General features: G+C 36.4%; 1 protein-coding gene across 7 annotated transcripts in view; it reads right to left on the minus strand.

Annotated features, from left to right (window-relative positions):
* Window positions 1–400: 400 nt before the first annotated feature.
* The window catches only part of LOC121875873 (rootletin-like), a 130,030-nt gene continuing 106,262 nt past the window's right edge, over window positions 401–24,168 (minus strand). For 4 of the 7 annotated variants that reach the window (XM_042380587.1, XM_042380588.1, XM_042380586.1 and 1 more), the window contains 16 exons: window positions 23,806–23,921; window positions 23,409–23,508; window positions 22,825–23,014; window positions 21,212–21,366; window positions 20,821–20,997; window positions 20,197–20,304; window positions 19,452–19,631; window positions 18,355–18,567; window positions 17,908–18,105; window positions 17,647–17,748; window positions 15,070–15,192; window positions 14,661–14,810; window positions 14,303–14,440; window positions 13,394–13,549; window positions 5,043–5,141; window positions 401–2,251 (listed from right to left, as the gene is read on the minus strand). In XM_042380587.1, coding sequence (XP_042236521.1) covers window positions 2,138–2,251; window positions 5,043–5,141; window positions 13,394–13,549; window positions 14,303–14,440; window positions 14,661–14,810; window positions 15,070–15,192; window positions 17,647–17,748; window positions 17,908–18,105; window positions 18,355–18,567; window positions 19,452–19,631; window positions 20,197–20,304; window positions 20,821–20,997; window positions 21,212–21,366; window positions 22,825–23,014; window positions 23,409–23,508; window positions 23,806–23,921 — 2,319 coding nt within the window. In that variant the 3' untranslated portion in view covers window positions 401–2,137. Of the gene's footprint in view, window positions 2,252–5,014; window positions 5,142–13,393; window positions 13,550–14,302; window positions 14,441–14,660; window positions 14,811–15,069; window positions 15,193–17,646; window positions 17,749–17,907; window positions 18,106–18,354; window positions 18,568–19,451; window positions 19,632–20,196; window positions 20,305–20,820; window positions 20,998–21,211; window positions 21,367–22,824; window positions 23,015–23,408; window positions 23,509–23,805; window positions 23,922–24,168 lie in introns of all 7 variants that reach the window. The other 3 variants (XM_042380589.1, XM_042380590.1, XM_042380591.1) reach the window with 3 other exon arrangements.

Below are 24,168 nucleotides of genomic sequence, written 5' to 3' on the forward strand. Positions count from 1 at the left end.
AGTAGATATTTCCCATTTTCTGTGATACATATTTCCCGTTTTCTATGATAATCTACTTCTGAAAATTAGGTAAAATTTCTCAAAAAGTCGATAATCTACTTTCCTGAAAAGTAGATAATCTACTTTTTGGGAAAGTAGATAACCAACTTTCCTGCAAAGTAGATTATTTCCCATTTTCTATGATACAAATTTCCCGTTTTCTATGATAAGTAGATAACCAACTTTCCCAGAAAGTAGATATTTCCCGTTTTCTGTGATACAAATTTCCCGTTTTCTTTGATAATATACTTTGGAAAATTCGGTAATATTTCTCAAAATATATTCCTACCATATGGTTGTGTGGTAGAACTTTTTCTTTCTCACTTAATCAGTTTACATTAAGGTTTAAATGAAAAGTCAGTTTTTGTTTATTTCTTTTCTTTAATTATTCTCTATCTACAAGACATGCAAATTCACTAGTTCAGTGAGAATAGAAATGACAGTTACCCAAAAGTACAATGTAATGTTTGAGGCAGTCACTTGATCCCATCTAGTTTCATTCAAAATAATTTAGACCAAAGTTTTCTAACAACTGTCAAATATTGTATGATCCATATTACATAAAAAAATATAAAAATACATCAAGTTGTATGCTTATAACAATAAAAAGCAACCACAGTATTTTATTTGGGACTGTCATTTGCCCTTCTTGCAATAAAGAATAGGTGAAGTCCCAATCTCTTTTGTGATTTTGTGCTGTACATCTGGACCGAGCATACATACACTTGGTGACCTGCATCTAAAACTTCACTTGTTGATCTACTTGTAGATCAATAAGAAAGTAACACTTAGGGAAATGCTACAAGAGTAAATGCAATGTTTCTGATCAGAATGTGAAATTCCTAGTCTGGAATAAAATTATGAGATGTACAACTTATATATATATAAATTCTGAAAACTAACAGTATACAACTTGTACAGCAATAATAACTAAACTATTATGAACAACATATTTATAAAAATAACCGATCCCTCTGATATTTGCATTAAAGTGACTTAGTAGTTATTTGATGAGCAGTTCAGTACAGTATAACAATTGAGTGCACAGTAAACAATTATTTTAAACTTCAAAGAATTTTAACCATCAATATTTTTAGGAGTTTTAAACAACTGAAGGCACACCTAAAGGACGTGATGAGTGCTCCTAAGGCTATGGGTTACTTCATAACATCTAGGAACGTGCATTGAGAGTGGCCTCTATCTCTTGTTCCTAAGTTATAGAAGAACGAATCCTTGACTAGACAATTTAGTAGCCAAATGAAGGTAACTGCGATCCATGGACTTTTACACATGAATAACAATACTGTTTCAATGGATCTGTGGGAATGTCATATGCAGTGTTGGTCGGTTAAAAATTTATCTGGGCTAGAAATGGAAATCTTGATCTATTGTCATTTGTACTGTAAACAACATGCATTTAGTCAAAATACAAGACTACATTCAAAAATTTTTTTTTTAACTTCATTTCGAAAAGTATCTGAAAATATGTTACACATTTGGAGCATCAAGTTCAATGCAGTGTTATCAGTACCAAAACCTTTACACTGCTTTCAGATGGCAGTGTGAAAAACAACACTTTCGTACCAACAACAATTGACAACTGTGTTCTAAGAGATAAGCTTCCATCTTAAGTTTTAATGTACACCAAATACTATTACTAAGAGACTAAAAAGTGGCAGTGTTCCATAGCAGTTCCCTATATCCTCAAGTATCAGTACTGGCAGTATTCTTTCATCTTTCATAATCTTCAAGCTGCTATCATATTACTCTTTTGATAGAGTAAAATTTTGCAGAGTGAAAGATAAGCTCAAGAAAGGCATCCCAGGAAGGAGCCCCTACCTCGCAGACAAGAGCGAGAATAGTAACTTCAAAATCCAACTTACGAGATAGTCTACAAAACCTCGGTTCGCTTGATGTCACAGTTGGAGGTACTGTACTGTAGCCTAACTATGTCATAACCACTTCTAGAGTGATTACACCACAACACACACACTTGCTTGTGACAGTGTGGCCAAGGTTAGAAAAGTTCGGCAAGTTTTCATTGGCATTACCAACTCTTACAAGAAGTCAAATAATCTCCTTAGTTTGGTGTACCAGATCACGTGAAGGTCAGCGTCTTCTTCGGCTGATCAGAGCGGCGTCTGGGGGACGCCGATGCATAACGGCGCGGGCGTGATGAACGCGGTGACCTCGAGAGGCCACCTGACAGGCTCTGAAAAATTTATTTGCATGTTAACATTCTGAATTTGAAATGTTACTAATTGACCATGATAACTATATATTTTTTCTTTACAAAACTACAAGAAAATTGGAAAAATTGTAATTTTACACATGCTGCATTGAAACTAGCAGTCTGAATGATCATGCAAAGTCACAAAACTTTAGCGCTTAGATTGTGTGCATTTTAAGGGAAAAAAGGAATACAAAAGTGTGTGCATTTATTACATTTAACTTAAGGGAATCTGAAAATACTTTCATGCTCGAGAAATACTGTTGGCATGAAAAAGTACTTTAAAACTTTTTAAATTCATGAAGAATGTTAAGAGAATCCAGCACAAAAATACGCAAGCCCTAAATTACTTCCAACTATAAAAGTAATTAGCAATGTAAATTAGTAGTTTACTTTTATTCAGTCAATCTCACAAAAACTGTAGTGTAGACTGACAGTAACAAATCTGTTAATGTTTGATACATTAATCTAAGGAAGATATATTTAAAGTCTTACAACTGAAGAACTGATAACATGTAATGAATAATGTTGTTTGTAGGCATGGTATAGTATATATTTTCCAAACATTGTTCCTTTTCATTACTCCCCTCCCCCCACCAAGGCTGCAATTTCACTACCACATAAGGAAGCCAGGAAGTCACAAGGGATGGCTTTAATGCATATCACTTAACTTTCAAAACACAAAAGTTATCAAGTGTTTCTAATTGGAGAACTTTACCTTATAAAGTACACCAAACCCTTATGAGAAGGGTGCAAGGAATATGGTAGAGAGAGAACCAGTACTGTGTCAAAACGCGGTCACACTAGCATGTTCCAGTGACAAAAATCGTTGAAACTATTTCATCAACAGGAATTAAATTGCCAATTGCATTGACCCAGTGATAACATGCAAAAGATCCATTATACAAGCTTGCCGACTGTTTCAGCAACTAAAACAAGAAATGGCATCCACGTATGTGACTCCAGTGGCTATCATTGCCTTAATAACATGCGCAGTTACGTTACAGAAGGTTAAACACAAGAAAAAATGTGTGGGGGGTACGTTCCTGGCTCGCAAGAAAAGACAACAAGTGTTTACAATAATCTAGTCTAAGAAGTTAGTCTGAAAGACCCCCAACCATTCTATGACTTTCACCATATAATCAAGGCCAAGTTCCAGGAATTAATCGCCTAGTGATGCCACTCATAGCCAAGAATCCATATTTACTTGGAGACTGTAGAGTTGAAGATCAGATTCCCACATCACCGTCCCGTTGTAATTTCTATTTTAGCAATACTACAGTACCGATATTTTCATAATTTTAGCTTTTACAGTATTTCATACCATTTAATACATAAAAGAATGTTCAAACTAAGAAAATTTCAGGCATATATAAGGAACATTTATGTTAGGATACAGTATACAGTATTCTGAAATAATACTTAAGAATGTCAAAGATCAATACGGGCAACAGAGAATAAACAACTTTTGGAGTAAGAACCATTGATTGTTCCCAACGTTAACTGTTGCCACGGCAACTGGTTGTTATCTGTTCTGGCAGATAAAGTTAGTGGAATCTTTGATTTCCTGTCAATATTTGGCATGTGTGACTACACCTTAAGAGGTGAGACTAATTAGAGATTGGTAGTTTACAACTATCCCTATTGACTATCTCTATCTCTATTGACCTGATGCCAGGCCTACATTGCTGACATCAAAGGATGATATGTAAATGTCTTCTTAGTAGGTAAGTGATCACAGTCTGTCCATCTCGTTCTGGTTCTCCCTCTCATTCCTTCAACAAATACTGTATCTTCTTTTTATTCATTTTTCAAACTCCTGTAAATGCTTTTGAATCTTCTCCACTATTCACATTGTTGAACAATGTTTACTTGTGCATTATGTATCCATAGGAGAGTTGGAAAAATCATTCCTTCATGCGTTAAGACTAACTAAAGGGGCTACACATGTGAAAAATTCTTGGATTGTCTCATCCTTTTCAGAGTGTATGAAGGTGCAGTCTTGTCCTTAACCTCACATTTGCATTTATATTTATTTTTTCCATGGCTATTTTAATTTCATTACCGTACTCCATTTGTTGACACATTCAAAACACCCAAAATTTTTCATTGTCTCCATTCAAACTAATATAAAATTTGCCTTTCTTGTCAACTTACTTTGTATTTTAGTTTTCTTTACATTTGCTGTTGAAATTATTGTACTTTCTTGCACTCAATCACTAACATTTATACGTCAGTACTGAACTCTTAAAATATACCTTTTCGAGTCCAGTAATACAATTTACTTCTTGGTTGCTTTTAAATTCTTAAGCACATTTCACAACTCATTAATTTTGCTGTTATCAAGACCATTTACTGAATTTAAATGAAAAATTTGCTATTCCTAATATATTACCATTTATCTCTAGTAGCTAGTTCCATTGTTAACCACAACTTTGTTTTTTCTTTTAACTACTATGAAGTTGGAGAACAATACTGTACTGTAGTTATAATATATCCATCTGATACAGGTACTGATTATACTGACAAATTTAATGGGCATGTTTAAATTTTATTTGAGTTTTAATGCAGTGTTTACTTTTGAACTTGTATTTTTGAGCTGGACCTCTTGTGCATACAAAACCCTGTTTACAAAAGGGACATGTAGTCTTGTGTAAAAGTTTACAATTGATTAGTGACAGTCATGTCCCATTAATAAGTTTTGGTCACAGAAGAAACAAGACTAGAGGTTACTGAGAACATTACAGCGTAAGGAACCATAGCGCTGATGTACGTGTGGGGAAGAGGCTGTGGGGGCCAGGGGTTGGCGGCGTGGGCCCCCCATCACGCGGAACTGACTACGCAAGCCAGGTGGTAGTCGGTCATAACTCCGCTGATGAGAAGAAACAAGCAGAGGCAATACTGATTTATGTTTTTTGTGGCTGGATACAGATAACGATGGTTCTATTATTTCTAAAACTCTGTATAATAAATACAATAATACAGTACATGAAAACAGCAGGGTTAAAAATTAACAGTGGGTTAAATCAAAAGTCTGGTAGTACAGTTTATATTTTTAAACTTGTTAAAATCATCTTGAGGTGATGAAAGCCTATCAAGAAGTTATGTAGTTTAACTTTAAAAACTTTATAAGATATAACTTTGAGTGTTACTTCACTTTTAGGTAAAATATTTATTCTATATTCTTTACTATCCATGGACACATTTAAAAGATTAGAACATGACTATTGTAAGATTATTATCATACAAATTGTTAAAATTATATTGAAGTAAAGTACAGTACTTTCTGTTACATAAGCACACTACATATGAATTTTTTTTTTTTTTTTTTTTAGGGATTACACCTTGAGTTTGGGAAGAGGGGAAACAAGAACTTTTAAATCTCGTATATTTAAATACTAATTTCTGTTGATGAGGTCATAGTGTTGATAACTATAGTTTTAAAACATTGAGTCATGAAGAACACCACACTATAACTTTCAACAGCAAGGTGTGACAAAATGAACTAATTCCAAGATTATTAGTTTGAACATTGTTCATTGTGAACAAATGGTAGTATGGTAGTGAAGGAAACACGACTAAGACATGGAGGTTTATTCCTGACGTTGTGTCATAAGACTTTTTCAAAGGAATGAACACAATACGGAGTACTATATATAAAAAAAAAAAAAAAAGGGTCTCCAGTAGTGGGCTGAGCTATGTCACGTCCCTCCATTAGTCTGCCTGTTCATGGAGACTCGGGAGACAGACTACTACAATAACATTGTGGGTACGAGGCTGACATGCCTGAGGGTACGTTGATGATGTCAGCGTCAATCCTGGGAGGTTGGACTTGAAGGACACCAAGAGAAGATTCAATGAAATCCACTTTAAGATTCAGTTTGCCATGGAGGAAAAGATAAATAGCCAGCTCCCCTTCCTAGACACAATCACCGTAAGAACTAATGAGGGGCCTAATTTCAGGGTATACTGCAAACTCACCACTAAAGACAACTTTATCCACTACTTGTTGGTCCACAGAAAGAAAGCAAAGACAGGAACAGCCATAGGATTCTTCCTGCGGGATCACAGAATATGCGACACTGAATACCTGGAGGACGAGCTGGCATACATCTTCAAAGTCTACACAAAGCTGGGATACTCAAAAGGATTACTGATACAATTACAGAAAAATATCTGACACATCATCAGCAGAGGACATAAACACAAGAAGGATATAACCCAAAGCATAGATATATGGTACAGTAATACCTAACTCCACCTTATGTTACTCTCATTACAGACGACCTTCAGCATTTCACCATCAAGACAGCGATCACGTCAGAACGTGGACCAGAGATATGGTCGGCAATGGACAGAGACACCAGACTAACACCGGCAGCGTTGTGTATAGTATACCTTGCAGCTCCTGTGACAAATCATACGACAGAGAGACAGTCAGAGGTCTACAGATGAGACTACAAGAGCACTGAGTGGATGTTAAGACACCACAGAACAACCAATGCCTCCATCAGTCACATAGATACCACGGGACATCTGTCCAGATGGGAAGGTGCCCAGGTCTTACACTAGGGCATGAACAAAAAGACCAAGAAAGCTTTAGAAGCAGCACCCATTATGTTAAAACCTAACATTATCACCAAATAGATGACCTGGTCACGCACTGTGGCCCACAATTGGTGAAGAAAAGAGAGCAGCGACACCAACTGACCAAGGAAGGGAAATGACATAACTCAGCCCACTACTTTTGTAAAAATAGCGTTTCTGTACAGTACTCCATATCGTGTGTTCATTCCTTGTGACGAAACATCAGGAATAAAGCTCCATCTCTTAGTCATGTTTCCTTCACTACCATTATTAGTTTGTCTTACTGCTACACCTCTCTGTCAAAAGCTGTAGTGCGGTGTTCCTCGTGACTAAATTTTTTAAAACTATGCTTATCAGCACAAAACCCGTCAACAGAAAGAGGTGTTTTAAACTATGGCGGTAAACTCTACTGTTGGCCATGCGAGAAGTAGGACTGACTCATGAAGTACCGAAGGATATTAATCTTTAGGCCTAATATATAGTTAATATACTGTAATTTTGTGTGCACATACTGTTAATTTTGAGAAAAAAAAAAATATATACTGTATATATATGTGTGCAAGTAAATCACGGTAGGTGCGCGTGATCCAGGTATATGCTGATAACCACAAGGAAAAAAGAAAACACGAAGTTCCCAAGCGCTTTCGTGTAATTCACATCTTCTTTCCTTGTGGTTATCAGCATATACCTAGATCACACGCACCTACAGTGATTTACTTGCATATATATTTTACAATTCCAGAATGTAGTTTTGACAGTAATTGCTGGGATATTTTTTTTTTTTTTTATTAGGAAAACTTATTAAATGTCACAAAAGGCTAGATTCCATAATGAGTGTTGTACAGTCACAGTCAAGAGTCCTTTCATCTCTCCTGATAACTGTACTGTATACTGTTATAGCATTTCTTCTTCCTTGTGAGGCATTATCCCAGATTTAAAGTTTTCTACTTACATATCCAATGTAAGCTTTGTTGTGTGACAACAATTTCTTTCTGCCTAGTCTTCATTTTTTGCTGGATATTGTCACCCGAGACTAGCCTCTTATGAAGAAGATGCCTAAGAAACTTTGTAACTGTGGGAATTATTCCCAAATAACATATCCTGTGCATATGCAACTCAGGATTGTGGCTTGATTGAGGCAGCAAATCACAGTTAACAATATACAGTATAAGAAAGAAACACTTATTTAAACAAAAGGGGACCAAAAATAATGAACTGAAAATCATTGCCTATTTAATTTAGCTGTATGAATCAGTAACTGAACTTTGAAAAGTCCAAGTACACAATGTTCTGCAACAGAATAACCAAGACAAAGCCAGTTGAGACAGATTACTGTAGTGTAAAAGCAGCAGGAAACGGAGATGCACATAATACATGTTTATCCAAGTATAATATCTCGGCTAGCACTGATACTACAATGTTTAACCTAATGTTACTCTGCCTAAACCATTACTAATTAAACTAACCCTAGATTACTACTACTGCCTTACCTAGCCTAGTGCTGTTATTATTACACCACATCAAGTAACACTTCTATCAAACCTTCTGTTGTCATATCTGCCCGATAGATAAATATTTTAATCAACACAGTCCAAGTATGGCAACTTTCCAGAACTACCACTGTTAATGCTAAATCATTAAGTATTATTACTGCCATGTCAGCTACTACTAGTATTACTTCTTACACAACTCTCTCTTCACAATACATACAGTAGGGTCTCAGATTATACGAGGGTTATTTTTCTGGGATGCCTGTGTAAGTGTGAATTCGTGCATATTCGGGTTCCCCCAGTATATATACGTATAACCCTTTTTATACTAAAGTAACCGACACTCAACTTCAGAGTTTGAGACACCACTCCTCAAAAGTCCAAAACCTTGAATTTTTCTTCAAAATTTCTCACAGTATGCACGTTCTTCCTTTTCTCATTCATCACCATGAGAACTACCATGATTGCAGTAAAATTCACCAGTAAAGAAAATCTTTACAAACATGAATGCCTGAGAGATGTTTAACCCACAGTACCATACAAACATCTTAAATATACAAATGAACACAAATACGTACAGTAGTAAACTTATGGTACTTTATGAACATTTTAAATGTACAAACAAATACTCAAACTATCCTCCGGCCAGTTACCCAGTTGACTCAAGAGATGCGTGGCTGATGCGCTGTGTGTATGCCATGACATCACATAGGGGGAGGGAGTGTGGGGGCTGGCTGCCTAGGTGGCAAGTCAGTGATGCAGTTACAGCTTACTGCCACAATACATACTGTACGTTCAATTCCCACACATACACACCCATGCTTTTCATTTTTCTTGTTTTATAGTTTTATATTATAGGTATATTCTTTATTTTTAAACCACATTAGAGTATTGTAATGATTTTTTCCCCCTCATTTGAGCATGGACAAGTGAGAAGCACACTAAACTAGCAGGAGATGCTGGGTGAGTTGGCTCACCCGAGACCCAAGCGTAAGGGCGGTTCAGGTGGTCAGACGCATATAAGCGGGTTCACGTAATATGGATAAGCGTAATCTGCGACCCTACTGTATCCAAGCCCTGGTACTATTAAACCTCCACTAACTGCAATAATACCACATCTAGAATAACACTGTTGGTTACACACCCTGGAAATGGTGCTACCACATCTATTCTGCTACTAGTATTTACACACAACCTCTCATTGCTACCTAGTGTACTGATGCCATAATGAATGTTTAATTAACCTTAATTAACTTTCTAAGAACAAAGGTAAAACTTTTTCTCAAAATGTGAATATTAACTAATTTATGGTCTTGGGTATCACAAACTTCAGTAACTGCATTAACCCGATACAGTGATTTTAACTTTCATTTGTAAAAGTTTCTGTAGACTGTGTTGATCACTTAAAGGTAATTTCCAACCTCATAACGGATGCCGGCAATTTCAAATATTCTGTGTTTTCCACTGACAAGGTTTAAGACATCAGTGCTATTTTGACTTGGGGTCACAGCTTTGATAGTCTGGAACAACCTCTGAACACCTCCCAATAAGTGGCAGTTAAAGATTATCATATGAGGTTGTGTGGCAGAAATTTCATGCAAGGAAGAGAAGGATCTTACTTTGAGGTGACTCCTTAGCTGGAACAATGTCTGTCATTTATGAGAAATAAGTGACAGACATAACCTATGTCAAGTGGCAGAAATCCCTTTCATGTCATAATGCAAAGAGATGCCCTTAACTAGGTCACACACCTATGTAGGGTGGACCTGAATCTGTGTCAAGTACAGAAAAGTTATAATAAAAATAATGGTCAGCATTACTCTCACAATGTCATAATGTACAGTACTTGATCTGAGATATGGGAGCCATGGACTCTGTTCCTCCCTTATGTAAGAGTCTTACTTAGCAAAGTATCCTCAATGAAACAGAGTATTGGGTCACATGACAATAAGATGACACTAGTGTCTATATTTTATTTGATTAATTAAGTCAGTGCCATATTCTGTTGATCAAGACTGAGCACTTAACCCCTAGGGTAAAAGGATCATATGAAGTGCCTTTGTCTACCTTCATATTGCATAAGTGTAAAGATGAAGCAGACTTCAGCCAACCACAGACCTCTGCATGTTTTAACTCGACTTGTATAAGTATTTTGAAATCCAGAATGAAGACAATAATGTGATACACGAGTCACAAGTTGTAGCAACACCTGGGTCTGATGACCTCTTTAACACCAAAGGGGTTGTAGTCATGAGAAATGACCTGTGTTACAGGTCCCAGTAACACTTCTGCTACAAGTGTTATGCTTATTTTACTTTTTTTTTTTCAGATACATAAACTTAAATTTAGTCAACTACAGTACTAAGAAGAATGCACATATTTAGTGACCACTTTCATTTATGATATGATGTATGATTAGTATTTTCTTAATCAAGATTATTTCTTAAGATTCAAAGAAAACTGACAACCTATGGGAAGGGTTCGTACAGATTTCTTATCTTGTGGATTTTTACGCATTAATTACTAAATTAAGCACCAAAGATGTGTACAACATGCAAGCAAAGCATAGCTCCTTGGGACTAAACTATCAAAGCAAACTTTTGTTCTTGATGGCTACAGCAAAACTATGAAAAATGGCATTAGATAGATGCAAGTCATGCCTATATGCTGAAGCTGTTAATCATCATCTTCAAATATGTCAAAATTTAAAGAACATTATACAAATATAAAAATAAGTTCACCTGAAAGTGATTATGCATAGCTATGAAACATGAATTCTCCCCAGAACTGGGCCATCCATACAACAAGCCAATGGTTAGAGCATAACATAATGGATTTTGGCAAGAAATCTCATTTTATGGCCAGAGTGAAAAATTAAGTGACCATTGAGATCTACTGTACTCACTTCTGGCAAAGTCTGCTATGACCATGGGATAATCTGTATTTTTGAGTTATGAAAGTGTCCCAATGGATCAGTGCAACTCGTTTGGCTAAACGAGAGTTTACAAAGCAAACCTATTTCTTCAAGATTATATAAAAAAAGATAATGAGTGAATAAGTACACCGGAATGTACCATGAACCAATTCACCCGAGTCACTATCTTGGACATTAGACATCATTTTTCCCAATTTCTTACTGATATGCAGTACCTATCAAAGGAGGGAAGGTTTCTTAATAACTTGTCTTTCTTTCATCTATATTATGGAATGTAATTCCTCAATACCTCATTTTATGACTTATGGGTCATTTAACAAGTGACCTGTGAGATTCCAAACTTGTGATAAGCCAGCGGACTGCCAAGGCTTTGGTGTCAATTTTTAAAATTGTGCGCCAACTGATCTGCAGAGATTAGAATGCCTGCAGTTGCCTAGCTTTCCTATAGATGGGGGGCAAGGGGTGATTTAAGAGTTACAGCAAAGATAAAGCTTAAACCAATTATCTCTGCAAAGGTATTTACAACTACCTCAAGCATACTAAACTCTGTTCATTCCAACTTGCAACAGGCCCAGATAAATGGAAGCTTGTGATTGGTCAAATCACACCAGGTGAATATGAGGTATCCCTTGCTATATGAAAATTAATTTATCAAAATATTCTATTCTTACTATCCAAAAGCAATATTAATTTATTTGAAGAATGGTCTGATCGAAAATTCAAATTGCAAGCATCCAGAAGTCAGCTGGGGCAGCATTATCTCACCCACCTCCCTCCAGCATCCTCCCCATAGACCACACTTTCGCATGCCATTTGCTTGTGTATTCATGCCATCCTTTTGTGAATCTGTGTATGCAATGGTATCCAAGCGTTGTGATGATTATTAGCCTACCCCCACCATCCCCAAGAGACTGCATAAGCCTGTGATAATTGAAAAGGAGCTTGAAATAATGACACCATGAATGCAAAAAGGACCCGATCAAGATCGGGAGAGACCTGCCTCACAAAGTAGTGTATCAACTGTACAGAATTATTTTATTTAGTTTAGTAATTTGTTAGGCACTATAATATTGTGGGTTTCTTGTTCATGAACACACTTTTATCAGGTATATGTTGTCCATGAAAAGATTTAATTATTTTGGGTATAATAATGTTGTTGGGAACCTAACCCTATTTTTCCCACTGAATGTTATTTGTTATCTGAACATTTGACAAGTGAAAGGTTTCAAGAACCCTAACCCTTTCATATAGCGAGGGATACCAGTATTAGGGCACTGCTGATTCTTTTTAACCTGTTCTTTTTCACTTTATTATATCTACAGTACATTATCAATGTGTTTCACATGCTAATTTTTATTTACCCAGCTTTGGATATCATTCTAGATCAACACTTAATTGTTAATATTACTTGCTATTACAAAATATAAAGAAAATAAATTAATACTGAAGAGCTCTAGGTCAACCAAACACATCTCATTCTGCCACCCAATCTACTGCATCGATAAAATCTGCTTAAATCCCTGGTTACAAAGCTCAGGTGAACAGAGTCTAGTTACCATCATCACATTTCATTCACAAAACCTAGGGCTACCAACTACTCATAGCTCTAATAGGTAGAAGGATGTGGAACTTTTTGCTTAGAGCAAGACAATACTTTGCTTAGAGATATTCCAATACTTTTTGGGCTGACTTTCCATCTAATGGCAAAATTTACATGAAATTTCCATCACAAAATTACTCAAGTCACTTAAACTTAGTTATGCATTAATTCATATTGATGCTTTTCACTCTAGACTCACTTCCCCAACAATCACTTACCTCACAGCAAGAAAAAGTATCCACATGTGCCCATAACACTCAAAAGATACCAGATATCAGGTCTTCTTTAATATAGTGATAATATTAATGTCTTATTATTACACTGAAGGACAAATGTTCTTACAATAAATACTAGTGCTTCTGTTTAGGAAGATGCAAGAGTCGATACAAGCCTCATCTTGGTTATGAAATTTAGTTTAGTCTCCCAAAGAAAAAGGTTTCTGCTTACTTCAATGTCTTGAAAACTAAAGTATGCAATAAAAAGAATATGAAGAGGTTATATGAGGATATTACCTGAATTTCAGAATCTAAAACTCCTGTAGAAACTCGGGGATGCGTTCCAATATTATGGAGAGAGTCGGCCATAGACATCCGTACTCTACGGACATCAGCTGCTACTATTGAACTCCGGTTCCGATATTCTCTGACCTGTTCACGATACTGTGCGATCTGGAAGAGAAAACTATACTGTAGTTCTAAAGCACAAGAGATAATTAAAACATGAGTAAAGAAGAGGAAATACAAGGAAGATTGACCGTGCCTATGAGCAACAAAAATTGGAACCAGAAGAAATTAAGAATAAAAAGTGTGTACTGTATATGAAGAAAGGAAAAGCTGACATGAGGGTGTATGGAAAAACAGGAAGGATGAAATAAGTGAATGAAGGACTACTATACCTGTACCAAAAAATCTCTCAATGCAGAGATATTTCAACTACGTACATGAATAAATGTAGATAATGTGCATCTACTGGTATACTGTACTATTGTTTATCTGGTCTCCTAATACTGTATCTGAAAACCTCTGATAAATGTCTTTGGTTACTTTGGCTTACATTATGATGATGATGATGATGATGTTAACTGTGAGGTTGGTCTATTATCATTTATTACTAGTGGTGTGTTAGCCATGCAGTTGGTTCATTGTTACTGTTATGTATTCTATGGTAAACAGCTCAGTCAGTAGTTGATATAGGTATGTGAGTAGAGTACAGTATTTGTGAAGGAAATGAGTTTCAATTCAGGAATATGACAAATTTTGCTGTAGGGTGGAACTTACTGTGTAGAACTGTAGATGAATAGAGTATTATAGAGGTTAAAATGTGAAAATTATTATTTCATCAACATTTCTTGACAATGCAGGATGGGTACTTCACAAAATATCCTTTGAAATTCCTCATATTCAATTCAACTGTGGTTTTACCTGTTGCTCAAGTGAGTGAAGTCTTAGCTCACACCGTTCCTTCTCTTGTCGTAGGGCCTCTAACTGGTTAGTGAGCCGACGGATCTTCTCACTGTCTACTTGACGCTCCCGACGATGATCACTACTCATGTCCAGAGTCTGTAAAATTCAAATGCTCTTTGATGGAAAAAATAAATCATAACCCAAATTAATGATAATTTTCTCCAAACAATTTAAAGGATTGAAATGTGAAGGAGACAGATTCCTATGACCAGTGAAATGTTGTAATAAACTAAGAGATTTGTTAGGAAGTTGAAGATACTGTACAAGGAAATATGTATAGTATGCAAATGATATCAGCAACACTATCTCCACTCACCTCCTTTAAGTGTTTCTGTTGCATCTCTGTCTTCAGGGTCTCGAGGTCATCGATCTTACGCCTCAGTTCCATATTCTCAATGCGAAGAGCATTGACATTAGAGTCTAGCACGGGCTGTTCAGAGGCTGGTCGATGTCGGTCATGCTCAAACTAGTTACACAAGATATATGGTATATTATTACTTTTTAAGGAGAAATTGAAGGTCACACTATGATTACAATTTCTTCTAAAGGCAAGACAAAATATTGGCGTTTGTAGAGGTCAACAAAAATTCTATTTGACTATACAAGTTACTCTACAAAAAAAAGCTCAACAAAATAACTACTGTATCTAACTAAACTCAGAAAAGAGATGAAAAAATAAATAATAAAAAAGCCATTTTATCTAGTATTAAGCCATACAGTCCTACCTTGTTTAAAATCTTCTTAAGGTCTGTTCTGTCCTTCTCAAGTCTATATTCTGTCTTTTCTATGTCCTTTTTTTCAGCTTCACTTATGGCCAACTTCCTCTGTAGATGAAGAAGTGTGTGAGGCTGGAGGGTGGTGCCCGTGACACACTAGTTAGGACACAATCATGGCACACCCTTCACACTGATTGCTATTAGATTTATAAAGGTTAGTGTGTAATTCCCAGTGTTTGAAGGGTTTAATCAAGTACCAAGCACATCTGTATTATATCTGCAACAACCATGGAAACTTTAGTTCATGCATGAAAAACTATGAGAAGAATTGATTTTGAACACTAATGACCCCGAAAAACAAAGAAGACAAATCACTATGTTTCAAAGGAATATTTAAGGTACCTCATAATGTATCTACCATGTGTTCATATACTGTACCTTCCACAATAATGACAGTGAACAAAATGCAAGATGCTCAAAATGGAGGTTCAAAAAAGAATCTAACAAATACTGATCCTTCACAATGTATCATACATATCTCTTATGTTTTCCACAGTTGCGCAAAACTTCAAGATGATGCATGAAGAACTATAGGATGGACTGATTATGCAAGAACAAAGGTGCAATCCTGTTAAGTCTATGCCAGTTTTTGGTTATAGTATAATGAATCAATAAATGAGGAGCTTCTGGCATTACAAGTTGGGAGGGGATATGAAATACTGTATTCAAGTTCAAAGATGTAGAAAGACTGAGAAAACTAATGATGAGAATTCACTAAAAATTTTAAGAAATATACCCTGAGGTCTGGTTTTATCAAGTGAGGATGATATTAGATTGGCAAAGTTAGTAAAAAAAGGTATGAGAGACTATGGTGAGGACAAGCACCCAGCATTTCAAGAGGGTAAGGTTAGAGAGGAATGAAGCTGGCATAGGCTGTTTAGCTACACAGCCCAGCCACCAGGAGGCTCTACTGTCATGATCAGCTCCACCACAAGAAGTTAAAAGTGAAACAGGGAAGAGTTTTTATATTTCCAGATAAGTGGGCTAAATCAACAGAGAATTCACTGTCATGGAGGACAAATTTTTGGTCTGATTCGGTTTACAAAAATGATTATCAGGTAAATGGATAACTAATTCCTTGACTTGAAAACAACAAGTGAAGACATGGCACAGAATCTGGAAAGAAAGCATTACCCCATTACCATTCTAGATCTACTGAAGAAGCAGAGTCTGCACTTTACAAGATACAGATAACAGCATTTGATCACATTTACAGAACTAATTCATATATGGAAGACAATACACAGAGCATCTTACGTAATTTCTAATAAGCAATGTCAAAGTTCCTCAAGAGCAAAAAGATAAGACTTGTTTCTACATAGGTACCTCTGTGTTCGTCAACAAAACACAGATAAGAATTACTCTACCAGAGAGAAGCAAAAGTAAAAAGCATACAGTACTCTATCTTTGTATAAACAGGAGAAGTACAGACACAGTAATGTAGTTTAACTTATTCTACGTTAAGTAAATGAATGTTACTGGAACGACTTTTGAAACAAAATTATTCTCTATCAAAATGAATAAAAGTGAGACCTTGGAGCATGAATATATATTAAAACTCTGGTAATTTGAATTAAGCTTTGAAAACAGAGTTTTTTATTAAAAAAAATGTAGGGTGCTCCCCATCTCCACTATCCATCCCCTACAGTGGTTCTCCCTGCCCCAACACATCAACATTAAAGCCCTGTATTGTCTACTTACCTGTAGGTGGCTGCCTACTGCCACACTCCGTCCAGTCACCCAATACACATTCCCACCAACACTTGTTCTTACACCTTAGGTTACTCTTAACTAACCTGTCTCCTCCAATTGCCCAAAGTGAGACCACTGACCAGCATATGTAATTGTATCTAAACTTGTGTAATTTTAAGCACACAAGTCTTTTCCTGCAGGATGGCCAGCCAGGTAATAATTCCCTGATTATTTAATGACTTGTTTCACCTGTGGCAGGAGGGCAGTCCACCAAAGATTGTTTTATCACCCACCCATTAATCTCTACTGCCCCATACATCACACTAGTGACATCTGTCCCCAACACCAGGTTTTCTGACCTTTCTCTCACTTCTCCCTTCTGCCTCAATGACCCATCCCTCTCCCATTCGACTCAGTCCTTCCAACTCCTTGGTCTTCCCTTCCCCCTCTTACAACACACGTCTAAAACTTTGTCTTCTCATTCTTTCAATACGTCCATACCACCTTTGCTAAGATAGTATGACAAATATACTTCTAAATATTCAATACACTAGAACATACATAAACACTCATAATTTTGTAGAGATGTACCCAATGTAGTTTCAGTGACACTACGGTAAAAAGTGTTAGACACCATTGGAATAGAAAGGAGTAAATGCACACATTATGAACTTGCTCTGACAATGGTAAGTAAGATTCTATGAAAAATTCCTTGTATTAAAATTATTCCTTATATATGTACCTAGATTATCATGACCAATATATAACTGCATTATATTCTGTACATATACTGTATACCTAAAATGTAATTACATGCACTGGCTAATAACCCACCTCCAAGTCTGCAAGCTGAGAGCGAAGTTCAGACCTCTCTTGCTCCAAACGGGTCACCTTTGAGATAAGCTCATCTGTTGTTGATGATCGCTCACCAAGGCTCTGTAAAATCAAAAGATATGTTCAACATCGATTCTGATTTTGAAAACTTGTTTGTGGGCATCAGTGAGCACTTATAAGTATATTAACACCACCATCAGTCACATAGGTTGGGAATATCTAACAGTACAGTATAATTATGAGATTAGCAAATTCATTTACCCCTTTAAGAGACTTCATGCTCATCTCCAGCTCAGCATTCCTTAACTCAGCATTAGATAGATCTTGCTGAGCTTTATTCTTGGCATCGACAAGTTGGTCTTTTTGCCGTTTGAGATCTGATACTGAACTGTGTAAGTCAGCCACTCGCTCATCTAACTGTCGACGTTCTGCTTCACTTCGAGACAACAGATTCTGGGACTGTAAGGCAAAAAATAAGAGAAAAAAATGAAGGAATATCTATGAAAACATGGATGTTGACCAGTTTTTCTTTCCACACACTAAAATTCCTCAGGCAATCACCTCCAAAATAAATGAAGTGCTTGACATTCTCACATATACAAGAAATATCTTATATAAACTTTATGGGATTTTTTTTTTACCACCATTGGTTTATTTGATAAACAAAACCTCATTTCATGACAAAGTTAAATATAAGAAGCATCATACTCTGCTAAGCTCTTCTTGCATGTTGCTAGACGATGAAACTGTCTCCTTCAGCGATCGGTTTATTGAAGCAAGTTTGTCCTTCAGTTCAGATTCAGAATTGGAGATAGCAGCCATGCGTGTCTTGAGGTCTTCCACTTTGCCTTTGAGAGAAGAATTCTGGTCCTCGAGGCTTCGTATGGTGCGGCTGTAGTTCTCCCGGGTAGCAGTTAAGTTCTGTTAATGGCGAGATATATTTCTTTCAGTTTTATTTCAGTAATGGAGTAGTTAATTTTAAATGATTATTAATGCTCAGACTGTTCATAGAATTTTGGAAAAATCAAGAATGACAGGACCACAAGGAGAAGACAAACATTCACAGAACTTTATAATTACTGTATAGTCATTTATGTTGGTGCAGAAGGACCAGGAGGAAACCATTTGTTTTTATGGAACTTAAATGAGATGGTTAATAATGCCTGAAATATCTTAAAGTTATGGACCTGTTGCTTCATTCCTCAGGAGTAACTAATGAAGGTAATACAACAATAAAAGAGATGCTGCTTCCTTGATACAGTATATGATACAGAAATACACATCTCATACTTTACTTTCACTTGGTCACATCATGTATACAGTGTCATCTTCATATTAATGCTAGGAATGAGTTTCTGGCTTTCTGTGCATTCAGTATGCAGAAAGTTAAAATAATATGTACTTATACAGTATATTCCAGACACACAAATGCTTGCTACACATCTTTATGGTCACTCTTCATAAACCTTTCCATCTCTTACTTGAACACTCACTATCTGCCTCCTATCTTTGAGCATACACAACAGAATCTCTCTCTCTTCTCACTCAACTCTTCCTCCTATATTTTTACATTGTATTTATTCACTTCCATAACTCTTTCTACATTTTATATTCTAATTTCCTTTCCTAATCATCTAATGTCTTATCTTCCCAAATACACCCTAAAAACTTATTTCTCCTTTCTTAATAAATAATAATACTGTAATAATATTTAACCCTGAAATTTGGCATCTAAAAAAAGTCATTAACTGCCTCCCTGCAACACACAAACAAATAAACATCCATGTCTGTAAATAAATACCAACCTCAATTTCCATGTGTTTTTCACTTAGAGCCTTCTTGGCCCCACTAAGATCGGATTCGAGTCTTCCCTTCGAGTCATCAAGGAGAGTACCTCGCTGCTCAGATGAACGCAGCTTCTCTTTAATGTCGGCATTCTCCATTTCAATTCGACCAACAGCATTTTTAAGCTTCTGTACACGATCCTGTTGGACAGAGAAATTAATGTTTTTATTTTTTACCTTTCTACTAAAATCCACTTGCCTATGACAATGGCAGTTGACACAGTTATCAAATCACTAAGGTCATACTTCTGGACTTACCTACACTAACAGCTCTCTCACATATAATCAGTATTCTCTGTAGTTGCTTTATTCTCTACACACACACACACTTGTAACCAACTGCTAATAAATATATGGATCCCAAAATCTAGACAGTGCTGAAGTCCAGCAACACAGCACAATGGAGCCTTCAAAAAGCTCTCTGGGCCTTTCAAGGCTGTCCTTACAGTCTCCTAGGGGTTCCTTGTAATGCCCGAGGGCTGTGCAACCATCCCATTCACCTCTCCCCCACTCTGGTGTTCCCTAGTATGGGAACTATGAAGTGCATTAACATGAAAAACTGACAGTTTACCCAACAAAAAATCAGACTTTCATCTAAGAATAACTGCAAAATCTTTTAACTCCTGTAAGATGCTAACTGCAAGATGCTTAATGGAGAAAGGTAAATGCACTGACCCACTTCTTATTACAGTACTGGCAGACTTACAGTTAGAGAGCTCTTGTCATGTTCAAGATCAGCCATTTTGCGACGTGTGTTGCTCAGCTCTTCATTCAGGGTACGGATTTCACTCTCCTTACGACGTAGAGCGTCCTCCTATAATGCAACAAGAGCCACCATAAGACAATCTTATTTATTATTAACTAAAGGGCAACTTGGCATGGTAAGGTAGTGTCAGACCATAGGGTTAGTAGGGAAGGGGTAAGGTTATTTTTTTTGTGGATGGAATGAGGGAAGGAGGGAGGGAGGGAGATAAGTTATAATACAGGCATGACGAAAATAGGATGGTTATGATTCAAGAAGGAAGACCTCAAAAAATCTAGTGGCCTGACTGCCTTAGGGATAATGTCAATGTAATCCTTTTTTCAATGTTTGGTTGTGTATTGCAATGTGAGTTGGAAATGGAGTAACCCAGGAAGGGAAAATATTACAATAAAGCTGCACTAAACAGACTAACTTAAAAGGAAAATGTTTAAAGAAGAATAAAAAGAAAAAATTAAACAAGTTTTTTATCACATTATGTGAAATTAAAAGTTTTCCATCAAGAGAATGAGACAATAAGCTTTTTAATATAAGAAGAAGAACAGCACAACACAATGACCCGAAAGTTACCTGCTGGCTGGCATTTGACACTGCCTTGTTGAGTTTGTCGTCTGCATAGCGTTTCTTTTCTTCCAACTCTGAGAGAGTGCGTGTTACATCTCTTAGCCTGGCTTCTGATTTCTGATGCGTCTCCTGGAGCTCAGAAAGTTGTCGCTCAAGACTCATCACACGAGCCACAGCGTCATCCTGAAAATTAAGATTTTAAATGAGGTCAACACTACACACACTGTACTGGGTATTGAGATAATTAAACTACCGATATGAAGAACTAAAAACATAAAACAAAACTATAGTTAAAATTAAATGATATTTTGGCCATAGCTTCATCATTACTGTTTAGAAGAATGTGTATGGAGGAATTAGGAACTATGTGAGTGGTAACAGCAGCAACACATCTTACTCTCTCCAACTCCACTTGATTCATCTGGGTCATTAAAGCTCGTAATTCATGACGGACAGTTTCAGGATCAATTTCTGCTACGTTGACTTTCTCTGGTGATCCAAGAGCTTCAAATGATGCGTGTATGTCACTCTGGCTACCAGATAGTTCGAAACCTGTGGGTAAAGCCGAGTTACTTTATTGACTCTTAACAGGCATTAAGGACAAGCCAAAGATAAAGGAAACAAATATAATGCAAGTAGAAAAGTACACAACTATAAAGAGCTCCAGGCTGTTTATTATTCCAGTCTTTGATGGTTCACTAATGCCAAGTGCATAACCCTCTGCAAAGCATCAGTAAATACACACACATGTACCTTGATGGAATATTTTAAAAAATGAATAAGTTTTCCTGTGTACAACAGGAAATTACATAAAGCCTTATTATCACAACAAAGCTGTGCTTGCAATGTATGTAATACTTTACTTCAATAAGTGCATGATTAATCATATAGCAAATACTGGTTAGCATTTTAACTGGCATATTAATTTAATATACATTGATGAAATTTGGCATATGATACCTGGTGATGTTTTTAGTTACAAATGTTTAAACCGTAGACATAATGAGAGAGCATGTACTGTATGTGCCTCAACATGATACAAGGCTGTAAAAGGTAATAGCATTTATAAATTCATAATCTACCCTAAATTTCATGGTCTACTAAATAGTATTTACCAGAGACAATAAGAACAGTTGTAATTTTATTATCATTACAGCATCATGTAAAGCCTTTCTCTAATATGCAGGACGTTCCACATTCCATCCAATTCCTTCCCTTTAAGTCCCCCCTCACTCAACTTGTAGCTCTCTCTCTCCCCTGCACTTCTTAATCATATTTATCAAGTTTATAGTTATGCCTTAATTTTTTAGTATTCTCATAACCCTACTGTACTCTCTTACATGAAATACTGTACTCACAAAAGCTTCACTATATTCATTCCTAACATCACATGACCCTGACGGTGTGGTAGTTATTAGAGTCTTTTGGAATCCATCAATGTCTACATTCATATACATAATGCTTACACATTAATGTCTCAGTTCTCATATTTAATTAACGGTTGATTTTCATGTGATTTAGTCATAATCAAAAGTTAAGAGTAAATTTATCATTGAAAAATATCCATGCAGACATTTCAATCTATTAATCTTTAATATGTAAGTTATATATAAATGTGAGAGGTTCTAGGAAGTTCAATGTACAGTCATCATTTATCCTTATTATGGAATGAACATAAAAAATAAGTTTATTATAGATATTAAAAGTTTGAAATACTGTAACTACAAGCAAGAAGCAAACCATCTCCTAAGCTATCTAAGATCAAGCCTCAACTTGGCAGCATTAAAATACTGTACTGTACTCAGCAGCAGCTTACCGAGACAAGCATTAATACAATTTGACAATTTTTACTGTACTGTACCTTTAAAGCCACTGATACGGCAAGTTCTGACTAATTTCTTACTCAGTGGCAACAAAATTTCAAATATAGTTTATACTGTATTGCCTTAACTGGGACCCCCAGCTGGCACATCGCTGCCACTGACTAATGCATAAGCATAATATACCAACCAATCTTGGTGCCCTTCCTGCTCCGTAGTGCAGGCGATGAGGGTGTGACGTCTTGGTACATGCGAGTGACCGTGCGCAGGGAAGTGTATACATTTTGCAGCTTTCTCTCCAGTTGTTCTCGAGTGTTGTCCATTGTTCCCAGCTGCTGTTCCAGGGCTTCAACGTGACCCTCTTCTCGGGACAGTTTCACCTACAAGAATACATGGCTTTTAAAATATGCACATGGATAATTATTCAGTAAAATCATTATACAATTTTACAGTAAAATAGTTTCTTCCTGGATGGGTCCGATAAATTTCAAAATGATCAGCATGACTCGTGCTGTCTCGGTAGGGTTGTCAAAATCCTTCATCCATTGTGTCATTGTTTCACACACAAAGTGATGATACTTTTTTACCATGTGTACCTTTGTGTCTATGTACACATCAATATACTACTGAGGTTATTCAGTACTAATGATAGCTTTGGAAAATATCAATGAGCATAAATGAGAAAAACAGGAAATATCAATAATAAACTGTCTTGATTCAAGGTATCAAATTTGAAACATTCTACATCTTTACTAAGTATGATGATGAACTTACCTTAAGATTGCTGATTTGTTGATTAGCATTGTTGAGATAATTTTCAAAGTTCTTCTTTTCATCATTCAACTTGCGTTCATTTGACCGAGATTCTTCGAGGCTGAAAAGGATTACCGTGGAAATAAAACATTCATCAATTTATTTATTATCTATACACTTCTCCTACTTCTATGTAAGGCCAATCAAAGGGCAGAGGAACATCATAAAAGGAAATACTACGGGAGAAAAACTGAAAACACTAACTCTTTCTTATACACAAATACAGTAAATTATAGCTACCTAATACACAAGATGCAGATGAACAATAAAACCAAGTTGCCTATACAAATAACTACTGTAACTATTCTTGTTATTTTCTGTCATAAGGTGAACTGTGAGGGGTGGTTTATCTGTGTACCTGCTGGCCAGTTCTTGTTCCTTGGCTGCATGGTGGTCCTCAAGTTCTGTGAGTCGTCGCTCCAGAAGGGCCAACTCTGTCTGTAGGTTGTCTCGTTCTCTCTCATACTCTGCCACCTGAAGATTATTCCATTAAGTTTTGATTCTAAATACTCCAGGTAATATATTCATTCTGGAGAAGTTTGTGGTTTTAACCCTTAACTTGGGTCTAAGAATTCCCTACTCCGTCCAGCTCCAGCCTGAAATGTCTACTGATGATGGCTGCTGTTTAAGGGTTAATTGAGCAATGGAGGAATGTGCCACGATTATTTATTTACCCAGAAAATAATGATGTAACAATGGCTTAGCATGTTACTAACTACCA

The sequence above is a fragment of the Homarus americanus genome, unplaced genomic scaffold (assembly GCF_018991925.1).
Source record: "Homarus americanus isolate GMGI-L3 unplaced genomic scaffold, GMGI_Hamer_2.0 scaffold18884, whole genome shotgun sequence".
Lineage (NCBI taxonomy): Eukaryota > Metazoa > Arthropoda > Malacostraca > Decapoda > Nephropidae > Homarus > Homarus americanus.